The 10,533-nt window shown below is 35.6% G+C and overlaps 2 protein-coding genes across 2 annotated transcripts; one reads left to right on the top strand and one right to left on the bottom strand.

Moving 5' to 3' along the window:
- Positions 1–549: 549 nt before the first annotated feature.
- On the top strand, positions 550–2,576 carry LOC145157156 (uncharacterized). Its single transcript, XM_079076262.1, has 4 exons — positions 550–820; positions 944–1,070; positions 1,504–1,574; positions 2,190–2,576. The coding sequence occupies exons 1-4, from the start codon at positions 701–703 to the stop codon at positions 2,313–2,315; spliced, it is 444 nt and encodes a 147-aa protein (XP_078932388.1). The 5' UTR covers positions 550–700; the 3' UTR covers positions 2,316–2,576.
- A 1,268-nt stretch (positions 2,577–3,844) lies between these two features.
- On the bottom strand, positions 3,845–5,664 carry BAG7 (BCL-2-associated athanogene 7). Its single transcript, XM_079081089.1, has 3 exons — positions 4,802–5,664; positions 4,380–4,661; positions 3,845–4,297 (listed from the first exon to the last, which is right to left on the bottom strand). Exons 1-3 carry the CDS (start codon positions 5,507–5,509, stop codon positions 4,082–4,084), a joined length of 1,206 nt encoding a protein of 401 aa, XP_078937215.1. The 5' UTR covers positions 5,510–5,664; the 3' UTR covers positions 3,845–4,081.
- Between the last annotated feature and the right edge of the window lie 4,869 nt (positions 5,665–10,533).

A 10,533-nucleotide genomic window follows, 5' to 3' on the forward strand; every position in this document is an offset into this window, starting at 1 on the left:
AAATTGATAAATATTATAAAATCTGGAATGTCCGGTAAATTGTTCATCTAATTTTATTCCAACCGGTTTATTCACTCTAGAAAAAAAAACTTTGTATACACACACACATTAATTACCCATTAAGGGGGTGTTTGGCTTAGCTTTTCACAGCCCAAAAGTCCTTTTTGGAAAAGTTACAAAAAGTCAGGTTTTCTGACTTTTCCAAAAAGTTCTTTTTCCTTGTATCAAAACTCCAAAAGTAGCTTTTAAAACTAGTTTTGACAAACATCTTTTGTTTTTTTTTTCTTTTTCAAAAAGGACTTTTGGCTGTAAAAAGCTAAGCCAAACACCCCCTAAGTCATTTACCTAAACACATGAATAATTAGAATCACCAGATTTTTCAGAAAACAAAAAATGGTAGATTATGGAGTTTGGGCCCGACAACTAGGGCAAACCATCGTTTTCCATACATTGGCCCGTGGGCCACAGAGCCCTTTTATGGTGCGTTGGTTGTGAGCTCTCTAGCGTTATGCCAGTTTGAAATTGGAACTTTTTTTTCCCATATTTGTCATTGTTTCATTGATTTATGAACTTATAAACCAGTTTCTCAATCTCCTCACGTAAAAACCTTTTAGTTATTTTGAATATTTTTTTAAGCATTTGATGTGAGAGGTGGTTCCTCCTCTATTTATTGCCAAGTGCCGACCTTGTTTGGTTTACAATGGCTTCTCTTGTTTTATTTACCTCCTTTTTTCTAGTTATTTGCATGCATTCCTCCAACGCTCGTCTTCTTCTTACCATCGTTAAACATAGATCTTCTACAAAATCACATCATCTTCAGGTTTCTCCCTCCATCTTTCTCCTTCTCTCTACAACCTCGTATAAGTTTAGGGTTTTATCATATTCATGTAAATATGATAAAAGGACAAAGATGCTAATATTTACATGTTCAACTTGTAAACAGATTGCAGAAAAGATTAATGGTGGCGATGAGATGGTTGAAAGAACACGGGCTCCAGTTATAAGACCTCCTGCAACTCCATTTTCAAAGGCTGAATTTGGAGAATCGCTGACAGGAAATGAACAAAACGGTAAGAAGAATCGTGGGGTACTTGTTAAAGACGAAGGTGATGTGGATCTAATTCCACACACCAAATCTTTTGTTTCACTTTCATCTCACAAAGAACATCTTGGTGTGCTTTATTCGGATTATTCAAGACCAAGAACGCGCCCACCCTCCCACAATTAATTGGTTAATCGTTTTTGAGATTTATATTTTATAGAAATTTATAGATCATGAGACATATAAAGATGGTGATTTTTTTTACAAATTTTAATGATTTTGGTCATGTTTATAAATCTGTTAGTTTCTAAATGAGTTTTGTATGATTGGTGATTTATAATGATATTTGGCATGTTCAATGGAATTTGGTCCGATAGTTAAATGATTATTTCAAAAACTATATCTAGTTTTTTTTATAATTGTCTTTTTTAACTAATTAAGCAAGAATGATTGGCATGCAGATGCAGGAAGTGATATTGTTGAATCTTCTTCCTTCCATCATGTGGCTTTGCTAAAGGGAAAACATGTAGAGGTATTAGTTAATTAATTTGATATATATGTTTTTTTTAATAAACACCCACAAACCTGGAGGATCCTACCTATAACTTTTCAGAATTTTGATTATAAGAAGTTTTATAATTTGGTCGGGAATTATTTTTAATGCAATTATATATATAATGGATTTTTAACACTTACGATCATACTAATTTCATACCAAACTAGTTGTTAAAGTTAAAAATGTATTAAAATATGTCACACCGAACTATCTTAATTAAACATCATACTTTAGTTTTGTTCAAAATTAGCTATAAATAATTGTTTTAAAAAAAGTATTCAGGTATACTTATATTTTGATGTAAATTATATATGATTTTTTATTGCTTGGAATTTCGAATCAACGAAACATTGGCTCCACTTTTCCGAATAAAATGTTGGTTAGAAGGTAAAAGACTTCCATAATGTAAGGAGGCTTTTGACCTTGACCTTTGACCATATGACCTTAGCATCCTCCAATATTTAAATAAATAAATAAATTTAGAATGTATGCAATCAAAGTAGAAAACTTATTTAAGATGACCAAAAACGATTTTTAAAATAATATGAACACACAAAATAAAATATTTATGTGTCTGATATGTATTTGTAGGATTCAAAAAAACCAAGTGTATCTCGATACCCTGGAAAAGAAGAAGTTAAGCATTCAGAAAATGACGACATTGTAGTAACAGACTATCAACCACCTCACCGGAAAGCACCAATACATAACAAATGAGCTTTTTGCATGCTTCCATAGTCTTAGATGAATTCATGATATGTATTGATAGACGTACCCTTAGAAATTATGTACAAATGTAGAGCGTTTGGAAGTCGAATGTTTGCTTGATATTATATTTTTATAATTTTATATTAGTCAAAATATTCGATGAGATTGAGAAGAAGCCGAAGAAGCTATTGTCATTGTTGTTGCTTAATGTCTAGCATGAATTCTATTGTTTTTAGAGAGTGATACATATACTTTGTTATAAAAGACAAATTTAGTCTAAATTATTAAATGTTTGCCAAAAACTAAATAAAAAATAAGAAATTATCCATATAGTCACTGAAAACGCAGGGGCTCCTTATTGGCCTGTGATTCTCTCATGGGCCGAGCCCATAAGCTCATACTATTCAAGGTTGAAAAAAAAATATATCTTCATCTTTACATTTTCAAATGAGTTAGAGTAAATCTGATATGAGTTATAGAGTTATTGGAAATCTCAAATGAGTGAGAGATATCCTAGACGAGTTACAGGAAATCCCATATTAATTAAAAGAAATTCTAGATAAGAGGAAATCTCATATAAGTTAAAAGGATATCTCAGATGAATTACAGGAAATCGCAGATGAGGTTCCCACTCTGTAATTTCCTCTTTTCAAATGAAATTGTACAAATGTTTAACGCATAACCCTATCCATTAGACATTTGCACAATCTAATTTGAGTAGAGCAAATCATAGATGAGGCTAACCTTATGTGATTTTCTTTATTCAAGTGAGATCGTAGAAATGTATAATGTATTTGTTAAAAAAAAAAAAATGTATAATATATAGTGGACGTCTTGTAACTCACTTAAACATGAACAATTTAAATAATTATGTTTATTTTTCAAATTTTAGAACGTTTAACACACACATCCTTTAAATCATACTTGTAAACTAAACATTTGGCTACCATAAGACTTGAACTCTCAACCGCTTAGAAGTGGGACACAATTTCGAACATTTCATATCCCTAACACTTCATGGTGCATGACAACTTCCCTCAAAAAGAGTTTTCATTAACACAATAATCTTTTATACGACCCTTTCATCGATCTTTATTAAATGCTCATGTTTTCCAAAAGATTGAGCCAATGAGTATTAATGAGGCCCAAATGTATTAACAAGACCATCCTTGTAAGTTCCTAATTCGTTCGGAATACACACTATAAAAAGGGTTCTTAAGTTGATGTTTGCAACAAAACCATTCATCCAATTTGAATGTAGATCCAATCCGAAACCAGCTTGGTTTTATCAGATCAAATCAGATTTAACCGGACCACATTTTAGATGTTAGAAACCTGATCAAGCCAGATAAGCTAAACTTGTTATGCACCAATCCGATGAAAAAGAATATGACCATGTAAGTTAATTAAAGTTGTGTTTGACACGTATGAACTACCTTATTTGTTAGTTTTTACCAATATCTACTTGTTTATGAACTAGCTTATAACTATCTTTTTTTTTTTTTTTTTTTTTTTTAAAGTAACCAAGCATCAATCAATTGTTGGTTACAAGATGCAATAATATTAGACTAGCCAGACCTTACAAAACAATACGTGCTTCCCATAAAATGGAAGCAGAGGACACACACAACACAACAACAACACACAAAGATGAAACTACAGTTGTCCCTTAAGCCTACATTAACACAATAACTCAGCATCAGCATGTCCTTCATTAACATGACACCATCGAAGGACATGGACTTCCAGAGAAGCTTCAAAGGTTTCAAAATCAATCACTCTTCTTCTTGTCCGAGCATTCTTACAACCTCAGCCACACCTTGTGCTATTTCCTTCTGGATCACACCATCTGGCATGTCGAATGTCCTCCTCTTCATGGACAGTGATCGCCCACCACCACCACCTCCTGGCTGCGGATCCACCACGTCCAGCATTGCTTCCAGCTCATCCACCATCGACCTTTTTGCAGCCCTAACCATGATATCAGCCCCCTACCACAATCAAATCCATTTTCTCAAAAACAACACATTACAAGACTCATCATGTCAATGGTAGAAAATTTGCAAAATTTACCTCAATGGCGTCAACAGTGAGAAGCAGCACAATGACCTTCTCAGAGAACTTCTGCCTCTCCTCTGCATCGACAGCCACCCGGCGACGGTATGAGAAATTGTTGAACAGAGTCCTGAGTTCCTTAAGCTTTCCCTTTGCAACAGCTAGCTCACGTAGGGCACGGAGAGTCTGGGATCTCTTGATCAGATATGCTCGGAAAGTCATCTGAATAAACATGGCGGCATCTTGAGGTGATAACTCCTTCTTCTTCCCTTTGTTCCTCTCCAATGCTCTACCAAATGCCTATCACAATATTCAAATTGTTATCCACAGAGACAGATCTTGATCTCTATAGCAACTAAATGATGATCAATTAAGGTTTAAATGAGTAATCGATGTGAAGGACTGGTAGGGAAACATAATCGAAGGATCAGGGTAGAAACCTTTTTCATGAGAAGAGCGCCATGATCAGGTGAACCTTGGATTTCTACGATACGAGGTACTTTCTCTTTCTTCTTATCTTTCTTCTTGTTCTTGTTCTTGTCTTTCTCTTTCTTCTCTGATCCACTATCATCTTCAATGGCGGCATTGGCAGTTGACGCGGTGAAAGTGTACTTGCGTGCATCTTCTCCCTTCCTTTTAATCTCAGCCGTCCATTTACTGGTCTTCTCCTTTTTCTTCCCACCTTTGATCTCTGTTGTCAACTTGAACTTCCGATCTAAACCGTCCTTCTCGGAACTGTTGATCTCCGCCGTCCAAGTGTACTTCCGATCGGACTTCGCCTTCTCGTCGTTCACCAGATCAAACCCTTGCTCGAGAGCAGAGACGCGGTCGGAAAGTGACTTAAGGTACAATTCCGCTGTTGTGGATCGGCGCCTGGTGATGATCTTCCGAGCTGTAGAGGTGCCGAATGGCGTCCTCCTCTCGACGTGAATCAGATCGGTGATGGTATCGATGTCATCAAATGGAGACATGAGATCAAGTGAGGGGAGAGTAGGGTTTAAGAGTTCAAGTGCTAGATCAAGCTCAGTGGTGGCTTCAAAGGGGAAAGTAGGGTTTAGAAGCGCAAAGGGTTTTGGAAATGGGGGGAAAATTTTGGATGATTCAGATAAGTAGTAATCGATGATATCAAGTTTGCTGGATCGACTCATGGTTGGATTTCAATGGCGGATGTTCTGAAAATGATTGAGAGAGACGCGGATGAAGAAGATAAAGGAAAACCGAGGGTTGTGCTGGTGTCAGGGCTAAAAATGGAAATTAACCATTTTTTTTTTTTTTAATAGCTAATATTTTCATTCCATCAATATTTTAATTGTCATCGTAATGAGTGAATTGTTGTGGTTAAATAAACGTTATTGGGAAAAGATTTGTGGATGAGATTTGGTGTGAATAGATATGAACAGCGCACAAGAGAAACTTTAAGGGTAAAGTTTGATAGCAATTTTACATAGAAAAAGAATCTTTATGTACGGTGATAATTTTAGTAATGGGGCGCATCTGGAGATTTTTGTCTTTTTTGCACTATCAGATTTCCTTCACCAACTCCACATCTATCCACCAAAACTTCTAAGCATACGCCTCTTTTACAAGTTTGCCCTTTCTATGGTAAATACATATTTTAGAGTACCTCCGATCATCATTAAGCTGTAATGATGTATGAATTAGGGGTGTTTGCGGTGCGGTTTGGTGCGGTTTTGAATCAAAACCGCACCGCATATGCGGTTTGAGTTTTTTTGAAACCGCAAACCGCACCACGAACGTTCGGAACCACGTTAAGCGGTGCGGTTTATGCGGTTTGAGTGCGGTTTGTGCGGTTTGATGAATTGTTTAGTTAATAATTTTCACAAACCAAAACATTTTGGTTATTTTAGTATTAGCATTTTGAAAACGAAAAATTTAGGTTGGATTCAGTCCTTTGTGATAGGAAACAAATAAAAAGAACCCATAACAAGTAATTTGAGAGTATGTGCTCTATGTGTAAGTTTAATACTTTAGTCAAGTAATTTGATATATATTGTAACTGTATTTCTTAATTTCATGTTCGGCAAAACAGTAAATCATATAATTATGTCATGTTCGGCAAAACAGTAAATCATATAATTATGTCATTTTCACTTAGAATTCTTAATAACTTTAATTGTAATTTCTACCAACAATCATAGAATGCTAATTCTATTTATAAAACTAAATAAACGAACTTCTTTCTCATTTTATATATGTAGAATGATTATATATATATATATATATATATATATATATATATATATATATATATATATATATATATATATGGTGTGGTGCGGTGCGGTTTGAACCGCGGTTTCACAGTTAAAAACCGCAAACCGCACCATGTAGTGCGGTTTACAATATTAGAAACCACAAACCGCACCGCGGAAGTTCTAAACCACGTTATGCGGTGCGGTTTGGTGCGGTGCAGGCGGTTTATGCAGATTGGGCGGTTTGGTGCACACCCCTAGTATGAATGATGTATGAGTATTGTGTACGTGGCATGTGTATAACGTTCAATAATCACTCCGTTCCACCTTGTGTGTGGTGTTGAGTCGTGATCATTGTCACGGGTTGTAAGGGAGAACAGAGGCATACTAGAATGGGAAGGAGGTCCAAGTTGTAATTTCCTTACCTTGTAATTTCCTTACCAGCGGGTCATGACTGGTGGCACGATATACGGATTAAGCAAACCGTTCAACCATTTAATCTCTATGCATTGATTACTTGTACTTCTTGTTTTAATACGTGTATCAAAATAATTTTGTATTTTTCAAATTAGTTTGTATATTTTTAATATTTTGTAAATTAGTTTTATATAATTTTTATTAGTTTGTGTTTGTTTTAAAATTAAAAGTTTAGTGAGTTGGGAAATATAGAATTTCTATGTGTTTTGGGTTGGAAAAGATGAAAAAAAGAGAAGAAAGAAAAACTGATGCGATATTGGATTGAGTGAGTTGTGAAGAAATGACTCCTTCCACCCTAAGGCTAGTGGATGTAGCTGTGTTAGGAACCGTGGTTCGACACCTCATCTACGGCCAACATCGCGTCAGGTCTATGGTTCCGAGCGTGGTTCCTTTCTTCTTTCCTCGACAAGTCTTTATTGTGCTTCCTCCTCTCTCTCTCTCTCTCTCTCTCTCTCTCTCTCTCTCTCTCTCTCTCTCTCTCTCTCTCTCTCTCTCTCTCTCTCTCTCTCTCTCTCTCTCTCTCTCTCTCTCTCTCTCTCTCTCTCTCTCTCTCTCTCTGCTACCTCTTCACTTCTTTTTTTCTTGGTACACCACACTTAGTATGTGGCAAGTATTATGGTAAAATGAGGTGGACGAGGAGAGTCTTTGCTATGGTAAAACCATGACATGACATCTTCAAGCCTAAAACAAAAACCTCTTTTATCTTCTTCTATTCCTTATTCTTTTTTTAGATGATGACCATCCCCTATGGCATGGCTTGGTGTGAAGAAGTTGCTAAGGTGGCCAAAGATGATGCATGAGGAGAATATATTTTAAAGCCTTAAAGTATATAGTTTTTTTCTTCTTATATTATATTTTCATTAATTTTATCAAATAAAATGGTATTAATTTAAATAATTTTTAATTATTGACTACTTTTAAAAGTTTTTTATTTATGAATTTAAGTAATTTACTTTCATCCATAAAAAAATATTCATATAAATCCATCATATAATTTATTAAGTTGAAGCATATATAATATTTACAAAATTAAAAAGTATTTGACTATAACTTTATATAAAAACAATATATTATAATACATGAAATTAAAACATTATATTACAATACATGAAACTAATATAAAGATACCCGTGTGGCCTCCAAGTGACGACTTTCATGGTTGGATTCACCGCATGCGGAATCTACCGGGACTAACTCCTTGGGCTGACGCCTCCTCAAGAGGCGGAATGTGGACTTTCTTTTGGGGGAGTCCATCGTGGTAGTGGACATCCCCGATGATGACACTTCGAAACAGTCGGAGGAGGTGAAAGAAGGGGCGGCAGAACTGCATACTTACATAATGTGCATATTTACATAATTTACCCTCAAAAATAAATTATTTAACAATCTCGATTGGGATGAACCAAGTGATAGAGATTGTAACAAGGTTTCCAAAAATATAAAGAACACTAAAATTCGAGTTATAACAAAGAAGTTATGACCAATCGAAAATCTGCGACAAAACCGGCAAAACACTGTCCAGTGTAAAAACTGAATTTTCAATAAAATGCTTTTTAGCCTTAACAATCTAAATGAAAGTTGTATTTTATGTTAAACCGAGAACTTTCATAAAAAGAACGGAAAAATCTGACTTCGTATAAGGAAGTTATGATTTTTCTAAGTTTCAGTATAGCAGTGTACAGCTAAAAACTCGAAATAAAGATCGAACGATTTTTAGCTGACACAACCTAAACGAGAATTGAAGGTCTCGTCGGTAGTAGTACAACGGTAAAAAGACAGATAAAACGGACGTCGGATGAAGAAGTTATGAATTTTTAACGGATTCCCGTCCCGGTCTGTTTAAAATAATAATATTAAAAATAAAGTCAAAATTAGCCGACGAAGTCTAAATGAAAGTCGTAGAGTATGATTTTACCTACGCGTGCATATAAATAACACCAAAAACGGAGCTTGTATGCGAAAGTTATGATTTTCGCAAGTTTTGGCACAAAAATAAAGAAAAATAGGAAAAATCGGGCAATTTCGCATGACACGTCACTCTCGCACGTGTCGGCTGCTGATTGGAACGAAGCCTTGCGTGGCACCTTCTGATTCGACCAACTCCGCGGTCCAGTCATCCTCGGACAGCCTCACATGAGACACCCCGGAGACACCCCGGAGATGCCCCTCGGATGCCCCCTTCGCACGTGTCTTCTTCCCATTGGACCGAGGTCTGGTCCAATCCGAGCCTCACACCTTGCGAGCCTGCGGTCCGAAGTAAGCCAATCCTTCGCCACCTGTCCGATGCGTGTCAGCCTCGCATAGCCTCGGATCCGAGGCTTCGGCCTATATAAGGCATGCGAGGGTTCCAGATTATTTTACACTTTTCACCCCAAATTTCATTCTCTTTCATATTTTCCACTTCCACAAACTCATATACAACCCCTAAAGCCCCGGTATCAAGTCTCGAACCCTAAGCAAGCCTCAAAGCCCCGAGATTCCCGAGAAGTAACCTCTCTCCTGTCGAAACTCTGCCCGATTTGAGCCAGTTTCTCGACAAATAAACTCCTTTTCGTGAAACGAAACTCTGTCCGATTCACCACCTATCAAGTGAGTACATACCCCCGTATTTTCATAATTTCTACTGTTTTAGGGGGAGGGGGGGATACAAGCATAACACAAGAACTTTGTGTTATAAAATCATGATTTCAAATCATGATAAAACAACATTAAATCATTAAAAATACTCTAAACATTAAACTCTTTTATCATCTTATATTTTTCCCCAAAATTCATGTTTGTATATATATATATATATATATATATATATATATATATATATATATATATATATAACTAAGAGTTAAAAGGCTTAGGACTGATAACTTATTCCGGGTCCTTTTCCTTGTTTGGATGTGGGCTTATAGTACCGGTTATTTGTCCGAGTGTCGTTTAAATTTTACTTATATATAAAACTGTATATGTATATAAATATAATAGTTATTTCATCAGTTTAACTACCTTTGTAACATGCTGAGCAAGGGATTACATGCAAACATGGTTAAATACACATTCAGAAAGTACATATAAATTATAATAGGTATAATTTATACATAAAACAATAATTCATGATTCAAGTATACTAGAATACACAGTCTTACAAGAAACAAGGGTTTTGATACAAAACAAATCAAGGGTTTACACTTATCAAATACATGTTAGAAATTCTAATTCAAGAACATACTGTCAATCATTTATTTCAGAATGATTGAGTTTTGATTCAAGAACATACTGTCAATCATTTATTTCAGAATGATTGGGTTTTCATAACTAATATACATGTAACGTTTATATGCTTTTTATGAGACATTCAATTCAGGTTGTTTAATTCATTTTAGACAACATAGGAAAAGCCCTGACATTATAACCAGAATCTCCAGCCGAGGATCGAAACAAGTGTGTGTAGATCTATATCGGGATTGACAACCCCGCACTCAGGCTGC

This window comes from Lactuca virosa, chromosome 2, assembly GCF_052849685.1.
Source record: "Lactuca virosa cultivar CGN04683 chromosome 2, Lactuca_virosa_CGN04683_v6, whole genome shotgun sequence".
NCBI classification, from domain to species: Eukaryota; Viridiplantae; Streptophyta; class Magnoliopsida; order Asterales; family Asteraceae; genus Lactuca; species Lactuca virosa.